Source organism: Parus major, chromosome 2, assembly GCF_001522545.3.
Source record: "Parus major isolate Abel chromosome 2, Parus_major1.1, whole genome shotgun sequence".
NCBI classification, from domain to species: Eukaryota; Metazoa; Chordata; class Aves; order Passeriformes; family Paridae; genus Parus; species Parus major.
This window is the reverse complement of record NC_031769.1, coordinates 43,521,673-43,543,813: the sequence shown is the minus strand read 5'-3', so window position 1 is coordinate 43,543,813 and position 22,141 is coordinate 43,521,673. Positions and strand designations below refer to the sequence as shown.

The 22,141-nt window shown below is 40.2% G+C and overlaps 1 protein-coding gene across 2 annotated transcripts in view; it reads right to left on the bottom strand.

Moving 5' to 3' along the window:
* FYCO1 (FYVE and coiled-coil domain autophagy adaptor 1) overlaps nt 1-22,141 on the bottom strand; it is a 46,477-nt gene that overhangs the window by 19,413 nt on the left and 4,923 nt on the right. For both annotated transcript variants that reach the window (XM_015618574.2, XM_015618575.2), the window contains exons 2-14: nt 17,731-17,907; nt 16,136-16,242; nt 14,949-15,074; nt 11,188-11,294; nt 10,193-10,336; nt 9,369-9,462; nt 6,329-8,959; nt 5,354-5,446; nt 4,207-4,325; nt 3,128-3,295; nt 2,547-2,696; nt 888-1,093; nt 391-535 (exon numbers count right to left, since the gene is read on the bottom strand). In XM_015618574.2, the coding sequence (XP_015474060.1) occupies nt 391-535; nt 888-1,093; nt 2,547-2,696; nt 3,128-3,295; nt 4,207-4,325; nt 5,354-5,446; nt 6,329-8,959; nt 9,369-9,462; nt 10,193-10,336; nt 11,188-11,294; nt 14,949-15,074; nt 16,136-16,242; nt 17,731-17,785 (4,145 nt within the window). In that variant the 5' untranslated portion in view covers nt 17,786-17,907. The remainder of the gene's footprint in view (nt 1-390; nt 536-887; nt 1,094-2,546; nt 2,697-3,127; nt 3,296-4,206; nt 4,326-5,353; nt 5,447-6,328; nt 8,960-9,368; nt 9,463-10,192; nt 10,337-11,187; nt 11,295-14,948; nt 15,075-16,135; nt 16,243-17,730; nt 17,908-22,141) is intronic.

Sequence of the window (22,141 nt, the reverse complement as noted above, 5' to 3'; positions counted from 1 at the left end):
AAAAGAACTAGAGCCAGATGCAGCTACACAACTGTTCTTTTCTGTAAGCTGTCATTTCTAAGGTAGTAAGGAAGTCTACAGACACAGAGAGCCTGAATGCTGACTGATGATGACAGCTGGCCAGATGACAACACAGAGATGGGGCTACTTCCCTGTGTTGTAGTGAAGCAGGTGGAAGGAGAGCATGAAGTGGTTTAGATTTACTAGATTGAATGCTGACTGTGCAAAAAGACCAAAATTATCTTGTGTTGTTTTACTGAACATGTGGCCTGGGAACAGAGGTCTTCACTTTACACAGAGGTTGACTACTCTCACTGAATGGAGGAAAAAGAAGAACATTCTAAAGCAAATCCCAAGGAGTACCCTCTTTGAGAAGCAGTGTTTACTCACAGATCTGTCACACTTTGATCCAGAGAGTCTCTTTCCATCTGACTTTCATTGTGGAGAGAGTCTGATTCCTGTACTTGGCACAGCTCCTCATCAGTGATTATGTCAAAAGCTGCATCATCTGGTGGTTTAGAGGCTTCACTTGCAACTGTGCCAAAAAAAAAAAACCATCCAAAGAAACATAAACACTATTAGCTGGTTGCCTGGGAAACAAACAAGCAAACCCTTAAGGGGGAAGCCTGGACCATTCCTCTTCATTGACAGAAGCATTAGATAACTATTAGAATTTATGGAAAGTCTTGGGCTGACTGACACTCATTTAATATACACAAACATTTTTCTCAATACCAATCAAATCTAGAGACAGGATCAGTCCCACCCTGAAAACACTCCATGACCTCCTGCAGGAGGAGGTCATGGAGCAGGAAGTGACCATGTGGTTTCTTGGAGACTCAAAGAACCCTACTTATTTCTCCACAGCATGCAAACAATAAACTAACCAAAAGCCCTCTCAGATGGTGACACAGGTGATTCCAATGAAGCTGGTGAGCCTTCCTGGTTGGCACTGGATCCAGAGTCATCTGTGCTGTCCACAATGACTCTAGGCTTATTAAAGCAAGCTCTGCAGCAACGCTCCTTTTTTCCACCAGGCTTTGTCACCATGTAGTTGTTGCAGCAGTAGTAGCAGAAAATGCGGCCACACATTCTAGAAATGATTCAAAACCAAAGGTGTTAGAAAAGTACCACATACAGCTGGAACATATCTCCCTGACAGAGTCTGGGGCTCTCTCATAATGGTTGTGTTTTCTGCAAAAACATGAAAGCTACACCCACTGGCAGAACTCTGACTTTCAGGGCTCCTTACTGAAGTGAAGCAAGTCTTCTTGACAGGCACAGGACAGAAATTCACACTCTCACTTTACTACCTTAATAAACAGGTAAAACAGAAAAAACTAAAAATACAAAAAAATAAATATAAAGATATAAAACAATCAAATGTCTACAAATATACAATGCAAATAAATAATATTTATATTAAGTACAGAAAAAGAAAATTAACTTAATACTATAGAAGCCAAATCTCACAGACAGGTAGAATAAAACTTGATTTGATTATATGGAGTTTAAAAACACATCTGTATGTCTCTGCTTCATACCCATCTTCCCTTCAGAAAGGAAAAAAATCCAGTATTGGATATGTATGTGTACAGTCATCCCTCCTGCCCTCTCCATTCTGAAATCTCACAGTATTAAACTTGTCAACTACTTTTTAATGAGCATGTTGAGATTTCCATGAAGAAAAGCATCCATCAGGGATGACAGCTACTCATGAAATTTTAATGGTTTTGTTTTTCTTAATAATTTCAATCATTACCAGGTGAAGACACAAGCAGCTTTCAGAGACCTTAGCAGAAATGAGTAATTTCACAGTTGTTACTCAAAATGACTTCATCATTCACTAATCCCTATAGAATGTTGTTTACATTCACATGAAATGGAAACAGTGTCAGTGCTTCCTTCTTTCCTCACATGAAAAATCAGGTTATGAAGATAAGGAATATTAAAGAGCCAAACTAAACATATCACTACCCTGGACCCTAAAATGTATCCATTAAAATACTTTTAAATACTTTTAAATCTAGATTGAATAACTAATACTAACTGTAGGGGAAATAATCTAATATCCACTTTAAAAAAAACCAACAAACTACTCTGCAATAGTTAATTATCTCTGAACATAAGGAGTGTAAGAAAACAAATTTATAATGCATGCACATGCATGTTGAAACTTGTTCTGGAATACTTCCATCACAGTAGAAATGCCATTTTAGTGAATATTGTTCAGAGCATAACAGAAAAGTGCACAGTCCTTCAAAGAAACACACTATACAGGTGTGATTATCCTTGTTTCCAGAAATGAGAAACTAACAGATGCCCCAAGTCAGAGTTGCATCCAGACCTTTGTCTTAATACATGTCAAGGGATCTTTCCAATAATGTCTTATCCCCTTTTAAGCTCATGGGGAGCTTACAAGCTCTGCAATGTAATGTGTCAACAATTCTGATCAGTGAACTGTGAACATTAAGAAATATTTCCTCCACATAGACAATCTTACTGAGTTTTACTTTTGAATAGTGCAACACAGTTCAACAACTGACCTGCAGTGGTGTCGGCGCACCATCCATGAGAACTCTCTCTGGCAGTCCAGACAGTGATTAACTTCTGTGTCCCCCTGCCACCTCTGCTCTGCACTAAGCTTCTGCTGGAACTCCAGAGCATCGGATTTTTGCCACAAAGCATCCTTATCTCTGCAGTGACACAGTTAAAAGAAAGGAAAACACATAGAAGTTGTCAGTGTTGGTTTATTGTTAACCAACCTCAACTGGAATGTTGGTGAAAACTTCACAATAAAAATTCCTTTTCTCCTAAAATTCGGAGGAGCTTTCAGACATAAAGGTAGATCAAAAAACCTACTGAAAATTCTGCAAAGACAGGGAGGAGAACATATGCCATGCAGAGAACCACATATTTTTTTAAAACAGACAGCAAATTAAGGAGATATTATTGAGTGTTACATTTTTTGACTTTATTATGGAAATGCAAAATTTCAACTGCCAATGAATTTGTCCTTTACTTGTATCTTCAATTTGGGAATATAAGCCTGGATGACCTAAGCAGTATCCCTGAACATCCTAAGCAAGTGTTTTAATTTCTGCTTACTGTTCATTTTTATGCTAACCTGATAAGTTCTATCAAACGTTCTTCAAGGAACTGCTTTGTTCTTGTCAGGTCATCCAGTTCAGCAAATAACTTCTGGTCACTGCTATCTTTGTCTGCTGCCACCTTGCTGAGCTTCTCAGTGTAATCCAGGATCTTCTCTTTTGCTTCATCAGCTTCTTTTTGGATCCTGATCAAATACAAAGGCAATTATGAATCATTTTTAGCTCATGTAAATTTAAGTCCTCCCTGTGGAAGGAAGGGTTCCTCCACCCTGATAAACAGGTCATTTCAGTGAAATTTTTCTCAGTGTGCTTGTTTTTTAGAGCTAGACAGAATCTCCCCAGTTTTCTGCATCACTGAAAATGCACATAGATCCATTATCTAATAAACACAGCCAGCAACCAGCAATTTCTTGGATGCCCTGCTTATAGCAAGCATATGATGGATACCAACTAGGAATAATACAAATGATATCAGCACAAAGATATAAAAATACATAGGCTTTGGTTAACCTATTGGACTCTGTGTGAGCCTCATGAAGATCTATTTCTGACTGCCATATTATTCACACCACACAGGCCCACATTACAGACCTTGAAAACACATTCTGAGTTAGATTACTAAAGCTGATAAGAAACCCGACAAAGGTTGATCTGACCAACATGCAGGATGTGGTCACATTCAGATAATTCTTACTGATTGCCTGAAACTTCATGAAGAGGAGAGAAAAAACAAACAGTCCAAAAGTACAAAATTTCCATTCTTTACAAAATAAACCCAATATTGTTTTAATTTTGTGCTTAACCTTACCTTTAAATAAGGTAAAAAGACATTATAGAAATGTCTTTCATGAATTTATATGAGCTAAATTAACAATACAGTGAAAACTAAACTGTGCATTCATGTCTGCTGGATAATTTCCATGTTTCTCATCTGCCAATATGATATTCCCTACCAGTGCCCATGTGCTATTTGTTCTATATAAATCCTGTGACACATGGTACTTCATAAACTATGGCAATTTTCAATATGTTTTGATTATTGTCCCCTTGCTTGGCCTACAAAATAAAAGTTTCTGTAAAGAACCCAAACTCTCACCTTTCAACAAGTTCTCTAAGAGAAGTCACTTCCTCTTCCTTCTGCAGCCGAGCAGATTCTGATTCTGACAGCTGCTCTCTTGCTTCATCCAGCTTTCTACACAAATTCGTGTTTGCAGCCTAGTAAAATGAATTACTGTATGTCCTTACATATAAAAACAAGACTTTACCATGCACAGGACAATTACCAAGACAGCTAACAATGTTTTAAAAGAATCAGGTACAGCCAAACAACTGATTAAGATATTATTGTATAAGCAGGCAGTAATTAGTTGTGTACTAGTGACTGATTACTTCTGTCACACTGAATAAGGGATACACGCTAAAATAAGACAGTGTTAAGCCTGTAATTCTTGTTAGTCCATGTCAGTTGAGTTTTGCCTCCTTATCAAGAAAAATTTTCCAAAAATAATGGCAAAAGAATACACCCTGAAAGCTTTTCACCACCTAAAAGCTTCAAATGAGAAAAATTTAATAGGAGGAAAATATTGTTTAATAAGATCATATGCAATATGAAGAACAATCGAAAACAACCCAACTTCTTTCACAGCTAGACTCTCCAGAGAAGTCTGCCAAACTTGGAGTCCTCAGGGAACAGACCTAATTCCATCTAAAGGTCTGTATTTCTCCTAGCAGGCAAGGCCACATCCAGTAATCTTAACTTTCTTCTTTCCAGATTCCTTACAGCTCAGTATGACCCTTCTAATTCAACTGTTTGATGAACTTATTGTAAAAATTCTGGAGTTTTTCTGGCTGGGTTATTTCTCAGCCACATCAATTCTCTAATTCAGTGCCCTTTTCAACCTGCAAATTGATGGACCTACACATGTGGCTGTACGGGAATGCAGGGCCTAAGAAAGACACCTTAAACCCACACTCCCATTTAAGAACAGAACATACAGCCAGGTCTTACATAAAATCTGACCAGCTTTCAAGGCAGGACAAATCCTAAGTGACATCATGTTTTTTCATAATCTCTGATTCAGTGGCTGTCAGCTGCCCAGTATTTTGTCTGCAGCACCTTTACTTACACAAGGGCATTCTCAGACTCCCAGCCAGTCATCAGAAATACTGCTTGCCTTCCCAGTTGTAACACTAATGCCTGCTGACACAAACACCTCTGGTTTTAATTCAGATCAAGCACCTACTTGTAACTCTGTAATCTCTTCCTCCACTGCATGCTGTTGTCGCTTCTGCTCCTGAAGTTGCTCTCTTACTTTCCCACACTCCTCATTGACAGCCTGGCAGAGAGATTGAGCCAGTAGTTAATAATCCTCCAGCAGCCACCCCGTCACTTGCAAAGCTCCCAGCTGTGAATTATGAGTGCTCTTATTGCCATGCATGGGATAAATGCAGTGCCACTGGCTCATGAAAGACAGCTAAAAAAACATGCAACTCTTGGAATCAAGCAAACTCACTTTATGGTGGCACATAAACTGTGTTTTACTGTTATTTTACATAAGCTGTTGCAATTCTCAACAAAAAAAAGGTCAAACCCATGCAGTGGCATAAGCTCCTGATCAACCATCAATCTTAGTTTTATCAGAATGGTAAAGCAAACACAATGAAATTTTCAGCCTTTAGGTGTGCTGTTTCATATACACAAGGCTGACTCATGCTTTTTTGAAAGCAAAACTTTGATCTTCCCAGCTGCTACCTTGAGCAGCTGAAAGCAAAAATATGAGGGAGTTAAACGCAAAAGCAACTGGTCTCAGTTTAAGATTCCTTTCATCAAAATCAGTTCTTAGGAGCAGTGTTACAGGTGTGAGGAAGAAGGTCTTGTAATGTTCCTACAAAAAGAGGAAACAACCACAGCTGTGACCAGAGGGACAGCAGATGCCACCTTCAGTACCAATGTATGAAATCATCACCTTCATGAGTATTGACTTGCTTTTCTGTATCACCTGGCCTCTCCACTATACATGTCCATAAAACTCTGAAGAGTTATTTTACCTCAGATAGGCCTAGGTCATGAGCACAGAGACATTTTCAGATTCCCAAGCTAAAGCTAGTTGCATGTTAGTCTCAGTGCCTGACCCACACAAACCTCAGGATTTCATGCAGTAATTGCTGCAGCAGATGGTAAAGCAGCTTCCTCAGCTATAATAATTACATTAATTTACCTTGAATTTTGTCTGATAATTTAGAATCTCTGTGCTCATTTGAAATTTTATTGCAGACAGCTCTTCTTGGCTGGTCTCTTGGAAACTCTGTGCCTGTTTCTTTATTGTCTCCAGCTGCAATTGCAGACTTGGGACAGCTGCGGCACACATTTGAGCCTCCTCTAATTTCTCTTGCAGGCTCTTGTTCTCCTCTCTGAGATTAGAGATGTCAAGTTTCAGCTTCTCCTGTTGCTCTGCTGCTTGTTCTTCCAATTCTTTGAACCTTTCTGTGGCCTGGGCCAACTGCTCTTCTGCATCCACCTTTTCAGAGGTCAAGGCACAAATCTGAATACCAAGTTCAGCCATATCAGTGTTCGTCCTGTGGAGGAGATCTTTATTTTCTTCATTTTCCACTCTAGCATTTTCCAAATAGCGCTTAACCTTAGACAGCTCTTCCTTTAGGTTCATCAAATTACTTTCCAGCTCAGCTTTTTGATGGGCTGTTCTCTCCTGCTCTTTTTTCAGCTTTTCTTCCCTTTCTTTACATTGCACCAGTTCTTGCACATGATTTCTGTTGAGAGCCTCACTCTGCTCTTTCAGCTGCTGGACAAGTGTCTTCTGCTCACTTGAGACAGCCTCAGCGACTGCCAGCTCACTTCTCATCCTCTCTCTCTCATCGGTGGCCTGCTGAAGCTTGACTCGCAGATCAAGGACTTCTGCCTGCAGCCTGGACACTTCACCTCGGCTGACCTCCAGCTGCTCTTCACTCATGCTCATTCTGAAAGCCAGATCTTTTGCCTCCTTCTCCAGGGATGCCGCCTGCTGTAGCTGCTGGTTTTCCACAGATTCCTTTTCTGATGTGAGAGATTCTATAAGTTTTGTCTGATGAAGGCATGTCTTTTCAACACTGAGCTTTTCTATCTCAAGAGTCTCTGCTTTCTTCCTGTATCTTTCAGATTCTGCTCTTAGCTGTTGACATTGGCTCTCCATGCCCTGCAGTTCTGCTTCCTTCTCTGTGAGCTGTGACTGGAGACACTCTTTGCTTTCCTTCAAGGTGTCCAAGCTTTTTTCCATTTGTAAACTATGCTGTTTGGCACTCTTCAGCTGTGCTTCAAGTGAGGCATAAGACTCCTTGGAGGTCTCTTCTCTTTGCTTTAGTTCTTCATATTCTGAGTTCAGAGCCTCCAGCCTCTCCTCTAGAATTTGGCCTTGCCTCCTGGCATTCTGCAAGTCTTCATCAAGCTGTTTGTTCTCACCCCGGAGCTTCTTCTCTTTTTCATCAACTGACACCAGGGCATCATCTATCTCACTCTGAAGCTGCTTCTCAGAGGCTCTCAACCTGGCTACGTCGGCTTCTAGGGAAGCTTTAGAAGCTTCCAGATTTTTCAGCTTCTCTTCCATCTTCTTCTTAGACTGTTGCAAATTCTCATTCTCTGCTTTCAGTTTTCTGCTCTCCTCATCCAATTCACTCACTGTAGAGTTTTGCTGCTCCATCTGCTCCTCCAGCTCCTTGACTTTCTGCCCGAGATGCTCCTTCTCAGACTCGAGTTTCCGGTTTTGCTCCTGAAGGCTACACACAGTCTGACTCACCTTTGTTAAGCGACCCTCCTGTAGTTCAAGTTGCTCTGCTTGCGACTGGGATTCCTGTTTCAGTGCTCCTTCCCTCCTACCATACTCCTCCTCAAGTTTCTCTTTTTCTTTCCTGGCTTCCTCAAGTTTTTTTTCCAGTGAACCCACCTGAGCCAGAGACCCCATTACCTGGGTCTGGAGCTCAGCCACTTCCTTTCCTTTCAGAGTCAGGGCCTTCTGAAGTGCATCCTTTTCCTTTGCCATGGTCTCCAGGCTCCCAATCAGCTTTTCACTCTCTTCTTTGGAGTTAGCAGTGAGGCTACTGTATCTGGATTCCAGTTCCTTCTGTGCCTGTTCTTTCAGTAGCAGCTCCTCCCTTGCTGCCTTCAGCTGAGATGCATGCTCATCACTGAGTCTTTGCATATCTGCCTTTTCCTTTTCCATCTCCTGAAGCTTCTCTAACAGTGCCTGTATTTTTACAGCAGAGTCATACTGGGCTGTGGCTTGCTGTCCCTTTTGATCCAAGGCAGCATCAACTTTTTCAAGGAGGTTGAGGTTCCTCTGTTCTGTGGAACTCAGCTTGGCTTTGAGCTCATCAATGCAAAGATCTTTCACAGCCATCAAAGCCTTAGAGGCCTCCAGCTCCTGATTTGAAACCTGCAATTCTGAGGCACAATCTTCCTTGCTGGTCAACAGCTGGTCCACCTTTATTGAATGTTCCTTCTGCTGCTCCGCTGCACTCAGTTCCAGTGACTGTAGACACTTCTGCAGGTCATGGACAGTGCTCTGAGTGGAGTGTGAGATCTCACACTGCTTCTGTAACTCTGTGATCATCCTTGTCAGCCGGGAGTTCTCCTCACTGTAGTTATTGCTCTTCTCCTTTTCTACCTGTACTTGTTCTTTTTGAAGGCTGACAGCTGCCTGGAGCTCCTGGTTTTCAATTTCTAGCTGGTGAATGCGATCTTGAAGTTCCCTCTGCCTCAGCTCAGCCTGGTCAAGTTCTAAACGCATCTCTTCATAGCCCTCAAGGTGTTCAACATTTAGTGAGTTATTTACATCAGGGCTGGAAGGAAACTCTTGTGCCTAAATGAACAGAAGGGGAAAATCAGAAAGTTTAAGCAGCATTAAATATTCATTTAAATGCTGTGCTCAAATGAGAGCAAGTTCAGGTTCTTAATGTGCAGTGAAATTGCATGTTGCCTTCATAGCACTACAAGATACCAATTTGTAGGAAATGGGGCTTGTTTTCCCAAATGATAAATGAAAATATACCTATCTGCAGGTAGCCTTCTGAACGTATATTTTCACTTTTACAAGATTTGCATGTTAAGTTGAAGCAGCTGACAGACAATTCCCTTTACTTCTAACTAAAAATGCTTTTTGCAGTTTATATTATGAGACTCACAACCATAATAAAACTATTAAGTTCTCTGGAACTATGTTAACCAAAGACCTATCATGACATATAAACATTTATTTGCAATTTGCTTACCTGCAAATAATTGCTCACTAAACTGCTCATGCTGGAACTGCGACTTGGGGGCTTCCATAAATATGCTGAAGATCCAAGTGAGGACAGAGTCCTCCTGTTGATCATATAGAGAAAGAGTATCTAAGGTAAGTCTAAGCACATATATATGTCTCCTTCTGCTTGTATATGTAAGATTTATCTAGTGGTAACTACCACATAAAAAAGGACATAACTGCACCTTCTGTCTCGGCCAGCAACCACTGAAGTTGATGAAATATATGACAGGGATATCCAAGGCACCTCTAATAGGTGATGTCAATTCCTCATCCACAAGAACCAGCGCAGCCTTGCTCTAGGGAATTGTACTGCTGTGTGGCAGCGGCTCAACCAGACGGTGGCAGCAAAGCGCCCTCGGAAACCCCCATTGATCCAAATGGACCTGAACCAGACCGGGTAGTTTTTGTTATCCCCTCTTGTAGGTGGGAGAACCACGGCTGCAAGTGAAGCACACTGCTTGGCTGGGCAGTCACTAAATGTCTCAGCTCTTGAAACAGAGGAAGCTAAGGAGATTTCTTCCTGCACCTGTTCAGATGAGATTGGGATTTGGGACTAAACTGCAGCTACTGGAAGTGCCATATTACAGAGCATAATCTCTGATCACTGGTGCTCAGTACACTGAAGGAGAAACAGGATAATTTGGTCATGGATTAATTATATGGAAAAAGCATATACCTGCTCAAACACAAATATTCCTACCCTCAAAAGCAGAAGCTTTTACAGATCCATTAGCTGGCAGGTGTTTTATGTCCTTGTTAATACAAAATCACAGTGTAGCTCCATCTTACCTGGCAAATGCTGGCCAAGCAGCATCTAAATCATAGCCTCTTGATGCCAAGTCAAACTGAACATCAGTGAGCTCATACAGTTGACCCACAATGTCAGAACTCATCTTGGAATTCAGAAACGGACTTCTTGCATAGTACCAGTCACTTGAAAACAAACAAAAGAGAAGTAGTCACTCATCAGCAAAAGGGAAGCAGCAGTTTCTCTTACAAAAAAAACCCTACATCATTATTCACTCCACCTCAGAAAAACTATGATGAAGTATTCTAAACACAAATGAAAACAACCAGATCCCATGCCTTCAATGTCAATCAAATTAAACAAACTTAATTAATCCCTCATAAATATCTTTAAAGGAGACCCTGCACAAAATATTTTTTCCTCTAGTGCTTGGTCGAATCACTGATAATGCAAAATATTTGCTATACACTGGACAATCACACAGTAAATACTAAAACACACATTTAATATATCAAAAATGAGGAACAGAAAGCATCATCCAGAAGCAAGTACATTGTGAAAATAGCTGTCTTTTTCTTAAAGCCCTAGCAGCGTCCCTCCAACCAAATACAAACCATCTTTGGAATTTCTTGGCCAAGAGCAAGTTGCTCCTTTGTGTGACCATCCACAGATATATGCAAATGCTTTCTGGGGCTTTGTGCAGCACGTCCAAATTAATCCTCTCTCAGGATGAATAGCCCATCAAACCCAGGGTCTTCAATACTTATAAATACATCAACCTTGAAACTGACCTAAAGAAGCATCAGCACAACCCACTCCACACATATTAAGCTATAATAACTTTCAATCTTTACAAGCCCAAGATAGGTATGAACCAGTGACCCAGGCCAAAAGGTCTATGATCCTTCATATCCTATTACCACCTCTCCAAGCCAAACACTTGGAAGCGTTTCAATTTCTTTCAATAGCTACTAGGTGATGTTGCTTGATCACACTGAGCAAACACCCACTAGTTAAAAAAGCATTTGCTATTCACCTGGTCACTTTGGTGTTCATAAAACATTGCTGCAAGGTGTCTGCTAGCCTTTGGTGAACCAGGGAATAACGAAGAAATGCTCTTCCTTTTCCAAGAGAGGTTCGTAGCTGGAAGAGAGAAACCACAAGAAAGTTAAATATCATTTGTAATCACGTAGACATGGTCAGAACAGCCTACAAAGCAACACAAAAATACTCCCAATAAGCCACTGTAAAGGAAAAAGTTGTAAAAGAAGCCAGTAAGAACTGCCACTGAGAAACACTTCCTAAGCCTGTCATTGGGTGGAATCTTTTCAGAATGATGAATTTGTTTCTACAGCTGGCTGTTGTCCACTTTATAATAATATGAAAGGCACCACAAGACCAATGAATCATCTAATATATGGAGTACCTGAGCACAGACTGTATTAAGGACAATTTAAATTTAAATAGAAGGCAAATCTCAATGTGCCCAGCAAAGGCAGAAGTGACTGCTTAAGTTACTGAAGATGTGTATGGCCACAGCTGGAAGAGCTTTAGGACAGATTTAGTCATAAAACAATGATGTACACATATATAAATATACATCCCCATGGACACAGTAACCCCAGACAATGCAAAAAGCCTTCCTTAATACTTAGCCATAAAGTTGATTAAAATCTAATTCTTTCTTCAGACCAAGAACAGCTGCATGACCAAAATTAATGGATCTTTTCATGAAGACAGCTGTTAAATCAACGTAAGGAGGGTCGCAAAGCTCAGTGCTGATTTTTTTTATAAGTATTGATTTGAAAAATTGATACTTTATTTTTTAATCTGAACCATTTTCTGTCCTGTAAAATAGTGAAACAGTGAATAGTTGTGTTTCATTTCTTCTTCCCATCAAAGTCAGTAACCAATTTAGGAATGGAAAAGGAGTGTGATGAAAGAATTTCTCACCTAACTTCTCATCAAACTAACAAAGCAAACACATTTATGATTTAAAATAGATGCCAAGACAAATACTACAGAGGGTGAGGCACAAGTTAGTAGGTTACTAACTTGTAGTAAACTTTGCTTGAAAGGTTAGTGTGAAAGAAGGCTCAAGGGCCACACAAGCTTTCTTTCCTGCCAATAAGTATTCAAGTGTGGTGAAGTGAGAGCAATACCCTCAGCTTCCCTGTTACTGCTGTTACTGGGCTTCTGCTCTAAAGTAACAAAGGTTCCTCATTTAGCTGAGTAACTCACTACATATAAAAATGTTCCTTATAAATGGAACCTGAATGAAATGTGAAGCAAAGAAAGTAACACTTTTTACTGATTTTTGGTTTGAATTCTACAGGATACAAAGTGGAAAATACCATGGTCGCTAAGCACACTAAGTTTCCCAGAAAACGCAAATTTAATTTCCCACCTGGTTTTCACCCTCATTCACCCTGCAGATCTGAACATTTCTTCAGGGATATGCTATACCTACTCTGTGCACAGCTGCTTACAAGTGTTTTTTTCCTAACTAGGCATATTTACTGACTATCTTAATAACTTCCAAAAAAAAACCCCCAAACCCCGGAAGCCACAGAATTAATCCTAACCTTATTCCCATTGGTTTATCAATTTAAATTGCTATACTTTCTGTAAGCAATATGGAAAGAACAAAATAAAGGTACATGATGAGAACTGGAGGAAAATATTTACATATATTCAGCTACAAGTAGCTAAAGGCTATTTGACTAGGAAACAAAATCATGCCACCTCCTGCTGGAGCCCTACTAGAAATCAGGGAGGCAGAGTGTCTGGTATTGACAATGTTCCTATGTTGACAGCAAACACTGTAGCTAAGGGGCAGTGTATGGCTGTAAAGATTTGGAAGGATGTGTATTCAGCATAATCACCTTTTGAAAGGGAAAGGGGAATGACCAGAACTCACTGCTCACCTACTGCTCTCAAGAATAAGGCCCTCTGCTTAATTAACAGATAACAAGTTTCCAGGGTATTCTTATTTGCTTCCTTGCTCCACCTCACTAGCATATCATGCACTCTAATATCGGAGGCACTGCAAGCAGAGCAGAAGAGGCATTTATGCTGTTGAATGTTTGACTGGTTTTTAAGTTAACTGCTATTACTCTTTCCTTTTTGTTCATTTCCACATTTGAAAGTCAACTAATATTGTTCAATAAGCAAAAAAAGGACATTTGGAAACCTTTATGTTCTATCCAGCCAGATTAAAAAATTTGCTGCAGATTTCCACCTGTAATGAATGGGAATAGCAAACATATATTTGTGCCATGTGTCATTTAACTTCCAGGCCCAAGTCTGCCAGCTCAGTTACCTGAAATAGATCACTGATTCTTTTTTTAAGAGTTTATATTTCTAAACCACAAGTTAATAAAGATTAAAGAAGCGTTCCAGAAGATAATTTCTATGGCTGCAAATAAACTGAAGTAGAAAAATATCCTGCTTCCGAATTATAATTTCTGATGCTGTGCTAACAATTTAATGGCTAGAGGTATTGAAGAAGGAAAAAGCAGAGCAGTCTTTACATGTGGCAGTAGACAGGTGATACCACAAGCAACAGAGTGCTGAAGACAACAGCACACCTTTGCAGATAAATCTGAGTGGCTCCTGCTACTGACAATTTGCTACATCTGTAGCCAAAGGATTCTTCCAGCAGCAGCAGCTACTGTGCTTACTTCTCTAGCTGTCCTGTAGTGGGAAATCCAACCCAAATTTCTGTGCCTCTCCCCTCTTTTCCTTCCCACTGGTAAAACAAACTGGAGCCCTTCCTTGAACTGTTCATCTTGAAACAGCAAAATTTAACACTGTCAAGGTTGAGAAGAGAAAAAAGGAAAGTAGGGAACCCAGAGCCTGCCTCTGCTACAGTATCATGGTTCTCTTTCAGATGGATCAAAACCACACTATCTAGAGCTGCTGTGGAAGAATTCCCAAGAGAATAGGAAAAATCTTCTGTAAACAGTTAACTTGCCAATTTAAGTTAGCACTGCTCACAGATAATGGAAGTGAGCATCAGGACAATGCTGGCCAGCACCACGACAACACTGCCTCTTCTACTCACTAGGAAAATCTTCTTCAAACAATTCTGAAGACTCAGAGAGGATCAACACTGAAAGATTCTCACAGCTTTTATTTCACCCATGCATTGAGCTGAAGACATAATGTGGTTTTTACAAGATTAAGCTTTTATTACTAATCTAAATCTAACAGGAGCAAGCCTTTTTGTGCTGCTCCTGACAATTTACCCGAGGGAATAGTAACAATCATCCCTAGTCATTTCATCATGCTAGTTCACATAGAGGAACAGAGTTCAGAAGATAAAATTGCTGCTCTCAGTCAGTCCTCCTCAACTCTATGGACCAATTAAAAAAGTGTTAAGGAAAGTCAAATATGGTAAACCTTCCATCTTACACTTAGAGCCACATCCTGCTGTAAGCTTTGCTGAAGATGGCACACTCTACCCTTGACTTAATTTTTCATTTATTTTTAGAGAAAATGGCACTAAGTTTATGAAAATGCAGGCCACAACCAGAGACAAACAGGTCCATTCACTTGTGTCAAGTGGTCTTTGAAACAGAAATCAGGCTTCCTAATCCCACATAATTTAGTGCCCTAGTAAAAAAGGTCATTTTGCATTTTGATACTTTATGTGAAAATTATTTTTAAAAAAATCCCCAAGTTTTTTGTTGTATATTAAAAGCAGTTTATTTTTTTTTGTTTGTTGCTACTGCTCTCTGAAAAAGCATGGAAAAACATAAACCACATATTCTGATGCTTAACTGATATACTTACTTCTGTAATAGACTTGACAAAGCGGATTCCATCATTAGCTCCTTTGATTTTTGCCAGACAGTCGCAGAAATAATCCCAGTAGTCTTTTCTGCTCCCCAGCAATGTGCTTTTTTCTTTCTGGTCAAACTTAAAGCAGGAAAACAAAATAAAATGAGCAAAATTTAAATAGAAATATACTTATATATAGCTACTTGGAATCCTGTTCCACTCCCACCAGCACATGCTTTCATGACTCCTCTTAGTTTTAGCAAATGCATTCACAAAGGAAAGAGACACTGCACTGTACTGATGCAATCCAGAAGTTACAAAAGCTTCTTAACTGACAGTAAGAGATAATAATGCTCTGGGTCTGTTTAAAATACAGACATCCATTCAAAACTCCTGAGACAAAGACTGGCAGCAGATTCGGCAGCTGTTCAAGAGCAAGGCACTAACAACCTCTTGCTGAGAGACCTTCAATTAAGTGTGGCAGTAGCACACGTGTATGTACCAGAAAAACCTGCTCTAGCTAAATCGTGTTCAGAGCAGCAATGCAGCAAGGGTATGGACTGCAACTTGCACTATTCAAATCCCAAAGGATTTTTCAGTTTCTGCTCTGCAACCCCATTCAAACACCCTTGCCTAGATTAAGGCTAGATTAGCATTTGTGGCAATCAGGGACATGATTATAGTATATGTGGACACCACACTATGCAAACTGAACTTCAGTTTGCCCAGCAGTGTCCTCTTTCACTTAAACCTTAATGGTGGACAAAAAGCAGCCCTCCAGATTAAAAATCAGCCTTTTGCCTTAAGCCTTCCACACAATAAAAATAACTTTCCAAAGCAAAATTGCTGAAAATTCTATAAATTGCTCACATCCAGTATTTACTTTGCATTAAAATATCAAAGTATCATTAACACAATTTTTCAGGATAATTTAGTAAGATATATCTTTAAAATCAAGCTCAGATCTTTCAGATTAATAAAGAAATGCCTGACATTCCTCAGACAAACTTCCAGCACTGCCTTTTGATTACATTTATTTTCAGTCCTCCTATTACACACACCAAAATAAAATAGAAAGAGAGAGTCAACTCAATCAATTTATGATTATTTGAGTTAAGTCCCACATGCTGAAGAGTCAGCAAGAGAAAATAAGGCCGAGCTTTACTGGTGGATTACAAATGACACAAATTACTTCTTACCTGTAAAAGGTACTCAAGCTTGTAGGAGAATTTTTGCAAGTTGACACTGTCATCTGTGATCGGTTCACCTCCTTCTTTAAATTCTTTACTTAATTCAGTCACTGCATCTTTAAAACAAAACACCAAAACAGTTAACTAATTCAAAGGACATATAGCACTGAATCCATAAACAACTAAATAAATGCTTTCTTCAAGGACATTGTGCATGTGGACTCTTCTTTTAGCTGAAATGTCTTAAGGACAGTATGAGAAAAATGACTGATAAGCTTGCAATCTGAGACCACCTATAAGAAAACATGAGTTCAAACTGTCAATCTGTTCTATGGATTATTTCTTTTTAAAGACATACCTAGCACTTCTGACACTTAGCAAAACCTGCTAACAGACAATTGCTAATTGCTACCTCAGCAGAGGTAAGAGAAATAACTTTTTGCTGTCTCATGTGGACATTAAGGTATTGCCACAGGACAAACAGAATTCTGATTAGAAAGGACAAAGCATGTAATCTGCTAAAGGGGATCAGTAACACCAGAACAGTCGTTCAGTCAGCACATTTATCTTCTCCATGCTTTATTCAGGAAGGTTCAGTTTGTGCTGGTTACAGACACAAAGGAAAAAATAATTTACATAAAAAATAAGCATATAGCAATTCCTCTTCTCTGAAATGTACACCCATAGTGGGTGAAGAAATCTCAAGTCTCTATTGTTCCCCTGGACACTCTAGCCCCAAAAGGATGTACTTCTCAGCATCAGAAATTACTGATTTTGAGCTTGCTTTCCCCTTGGTCTTATTTCATGTGACTGAGTGAGCTTTAGCTCCCAGTCCCACTCAATAATCTTCTAAAAATTAAAATTTCCTCTTGTTAGTAGTCACATAGATCTCCTTTTTTATGTTACATGAAGATCTAGATTTTCACCTTTGGTGCATATACATTTTATTTAAAAAAAATTAAACGGAAAAATATCAGAATCTTGGTATAGGCAGCTGATTAGACAGAAAGAGAGCAGAAAAGCTGTTATGAATCTCATACCAATTCTGCCTGCAACAGAACTGTTGAAAATAAGGATGGCTACTTCTAGTGGAGGACAGGTTCCACTGCAGTAAGAACAGCAGGCATAATTCTTCAGCACCCTTCCTCTGAGTCTCCTTTCTCAGGTAGGTTTGACCTCCTGTTTTTTCCCCTACCCACATTAGCATCAACTCCACACCAGCTTCCCATTAAGGAAGGCTGAGTTTTAGGCCCCTTCTCCTAACTTCATATGAAGTCCTGTAGCAGCACAGCTCCATGCATGCCAACGAAGCACTGGCTCACAATGCACACCTCACACTCATACCTTTCTTTGAATTGTGAAACTTATTTCTTTTCTTGTACGTTTAAATTTACAGAGGTTAAGAATTCAGGCCCTGCAGAAGGTACAGCACTTATCCAACAAAAAAAAAAACCAGTCACACTGCACACCTTGAATTATGTTGCTACAGTGCTGCAGGAAAGAGTTACACAATTGAAAACACAACTCCTAATCTCTGTTATCTAAACCCTGGAGGATGCAGTCCAGCCTCCAGAATGTATCTGTCAGCATGGCACTCACTGTACCTTGTAAGTCTCTGATAATCCGCTGCAGCTGGCTTTCACCACTAGTTGCTGCCATCTTGGAAACAAAAGGAACTCCCCTTCTGGGCTGTTAACCTTTTCATCCATCTAGATAAAAACAGCAGAGTTCATATCCTTGATGACCATTAGGTTGATGCTGATTATTTTTCTCTGTGACACCTGCAATTGTAAAAGTCAAAAATAAAATGGAAGTCTTTAACAGCTCAAATTAGTATAAGAGAGGTGCTCTGGCATTTTAGATACTGTTGAGTAATGAATTCCAAGGCCAACCCTTTCCCAGGAATCTCCCTAATATTTTCTTCTAGTTGTCACTTTCCATTTCAGTTATTTCTTCAGTTATATCTTTCAAAACTACTAGGCAAACCTCAGAGAGCAATTTTCTCTGGCTGGAGTTACAACACAGTTGGTAGTACAGCTCAGCTCTGGCTGGCATTTCACTCAATCTATCTTGTGACCCTGAGGGAGGTTCTAGTGACACGTGATTTTCCCTCCCCTAACCCTCTGCTAGATCTTCCCTACAGGCTGCAGAGTAAAAAGATAAGACAACTTTTCCATTTCAGAAAGACTTTCAAGACACAGAGTAGGCACAGGCCAAGGAGTCAAAAATTATGCATGCTTGACTCTCTGACACTGAGGCATATTTTTAATGTGCAAGAGCTGTTAAAATCTTTAGTACTGGAGCGTGATTTTAGCACAAGGAACACCTCTCTACCCCTTCTCAGAACCCACTGTTCCCTACACATGTAAAATGACACCACTTTATTTTAAGCTCTGTTACAGCATCCCTGGCTGGATCAACATACCTTGCACCACCTCTGCTTAGGATAAATTGTACTTGGCACCCACAAAAAATCTTTCTTAAGGTAAAATTAATTAAAAGCCTCAAAACGCTTTACTAAAACAACCATGCCTGGGGATACAATCTTTCCATTGCTAATCTGGGAACAATCATTCTAAGAAAAAAGCCACAGAGAAACTACATAAGGAATTTACACAGCGTCCTGTTCAAAAGTTGTTCAGAATTCTGTCTGCAGAGGTACAGCCAAAGTTTCAAGCAAAGACAAAGTACTGAATCTTTAAGAAAACTGCTGATATACATCAGTGCTTTTGTTATAATTCAAGCTGAACTGCAATTAAATTAAGTTGTAATTAAAATCTTACAAACTTTTGAATCAAATGTGATTAGGTCATATTATATCTTCTTTCTCTTTCCATTCTTTCACTCCCAAAAGAAGTAAATTGGCATGGCTGAAGTAGGTGTCTGGATTAATCAGACAGATCATCCTTCCTACCCTGTATATTAAGGTATTGCTAGGAAGTGATCCCGTACTCTTTTTCTGTTTGAAACAAAGCAAATATTAACAAAGCCATGAAGACAGAAGCATATTAAGTATAAATTGAAGGCTGAAACTAGGCTTACTTGTGTGGTTCTGTGCATACCTGTGCTTTGTTACATGCTAGTTTCCATTTCCATGTTTTCATGTTAGTTGTTATGACACAAGTGTCATACGGACCATGTGCTGTCTGGGGAAAGGCCTTGGCCTGCAAAATCCCCACCACAACCGGTTGCTTCAGGGCCAGAAGACCAGAACAGCATAGACCACCTGATCTGTGGTGTCAGACACAACCTTAAATCAACAGTGTGACGTACCCAAAATTCCTATCTCGATGCTACCCAGAGACCATATAAAGTACCACACTTCTGGCCGACTTGCTGAGTTTCAATACTACTGAAAAAAACAAGAGTAAAAACTCAGTGAGTCAATGTTTCCTTTTCTAAGCACATGCAGTAATATCAGCCATATCTGTTCAGTTTGGCAACTGTTACAGAAAGGAGCTTAAGTGAGAAGATCGTGCCATGTGGGCAAAGGAAGCCAAAAAGTGTGGCCAAACCAACTGTTCTTCCTCACACAAAGAGGGAAAAGAGCAAGAACCAACAAGGGGATCCTGTCTGTGCTTCCCAAAAGCCAGAATAAGCTCCCATTCAAGGCTCCAGAGACACAAAGGCTTTGCAAGAGGCATGCCAGGAAAAGTGACCAGGCCAACTGCAGGCATCTACCAGGAGCCTAGTAGAGTAGGAAGGTGGAAACTGATCCTTTATTTTGCAATAACCAGCAGGGAGTGGGACACTGGGCATCCTATGGCAGCCAGGCACAGCACAGGACCGTGTCAAGTGTTAATTCCCTGCAGGGTGCACAAGCAGACATCCACTGGAAGAGGACTAAGGCAGTTTAGAGTCTCCCCAGCCCCATTAGCACTGCTTAAATCACTGTGTATGCCCAGAAGCCACAAATAAATGACTACTGGTGCACAACAGCTAAGTGGCACCATGCTAGAGAAGGCTCTGTGCTCCCAATGGGTTGATCTTGCTGCGCCAAAGCAGCCCAAAATACACATCTTTATTCCAGTTTGGATCTCCCAGGTAGAATGTGAGAACCCTGAAAAGAAACCACAAATCAGCTGGAAGCATGAAGCTGCACAGCCCACTCTTCTGCTTACTCCCTGTCACCTCTTTTCTCAGTACCCGGAGCAAGGTATCACAGCTTCCCCTTTCCTCGCATCGGCTCCCACAGACGAGACATGCATTTATCCCCTTCTCTTCCCAGAGGGGATCTTTTGACCTGGGCTATGCCATAGGGCAAATGTGCTGAAACTTCTACTTGCCTTCTCCTCTACAAAATGGGGAGAAAGGTTCTTTTCTCCTCCGTGGTCCTTCCAGAGGTGTACTTAGAAAACACAGTGCATCCCACAGAAAGGTGCAGGACTCTCACTTCCTGTGGCAAAGAAAGCTGATTATGTTTCTTAACTGGTTTCCTAAGGTTTCAAAATAGGAAAAGGTTCTGTAAACACCTGATCTAGTCCTTCCTGATCACAGAATATTTTGCCCAGAATTCTTTAGCTCCTCCAGAATTCCCTGATTCTCCAGCATTTCCTATCCTACTACGCTCACCTGTAAGTATTTGCTTTGTGAAAACAGCATGACACATTCCTCAGGCACGAATGACCTGCTGTGGGTCGAGAGCTTTTTAGATGATGCATTGTTACCTCTTATATAACAGCACTGGACTAAGGCTGATGGCATTAACTTGCCCAGAACTGCTGAGCTGCAGTGACACCAGTGCAGCTATGCTAAAGACCTGGCACAGAGAAGGCAAGACAGGGCATGCCACCAGTCCCTCCTCGCACTCTTGGGACATGCCTGCTGATCTCTGAAGGTGGTTCCTGCCTTCCTTGCTGACATAAGTGCTAGTGTGGGGGTGGCAATCTTCTTTACAGAGGAGAATATCCTGGAGATTAAAGAAAGAAGCAGAAAGGAAATAGCCCACATACAGGAAAAGGAAAGATTTACCTGAAGGGGAGTGAGACACATATAAAACAGGCAACAAAGTATAATAACTTTAATTAAACTGGTTAGTGAAGTAGCTACAATGACCTACATTTAATCTGTTTCTATAAAATTTATCTTAATTTTCTACATCATGTCTGCATCTTCAGCAGAGAGCTTTTTATTTATTTTTTTTTTATTAATTGGGTCAATTTTAGCTAACCTTGACAGAAGGTAGCCATCTTCAAAATATTACACTTCTCCATGTGCAATGAAAACAGGAAGCACGCCCATGAGCAGAGTGTCTCTGCATTGTTAAAAAATGCAGTAAGACCTCCATTATAGCCTGGTATCAGAGAATCCACTCCCTACCCAAGTGCATTCTCAGTGGAGCTCTTGCTGTAATTCAGATGAACAGTAAATCAGATTTGCAAAAAATTTTCATTGGAAACCAAGATCCACTACGTTCTACTGCTTACAGAAATATTTCTTGTTAATATGATTACTCTGGTCGAGTCATTCCAAACAAGAGAACTTTATCACATGGCTCCAAATGGTATCACAAGACCTTTAACTATCTGGTACCCACAATCCTACGCTTTTTCTAACATTCTATATGAAACAAAACAGGCAAGCGAGTATACTGAGACAAATCCTATGTTTGTGAGTCACAACTTTAATTCCATGATTCCTTTGTATAGGGTGAACATGGTATGTTTTATAAAAGCAGATACTGACTGATAACTGCAAGGCACACTGTGGGGGAAACAGCCCCAAACAACCTACCTGGTCATCCAGTTGGCTACAAGACACGCTGACAAAAGACACTGAATGCAAACCAAAGATGAAGGAAGAACTGGGAAAAGAAAGTCCCTAACTCTTAGAACTGTAACAGCACTGATTTAGTTAAATAATTTCATTCCAGTAATTGTCTGAAAAAAATACTTTGTACTTTGTTGTTGCAGCAAACATAGAGCCCCAGTGAAACTCAGGGCAGCTGTGCTGCAGCTTTTCTCAATTTGTATCATGCAGGCACATACAGCTGCACATCCATAAAGCTGAAGAACT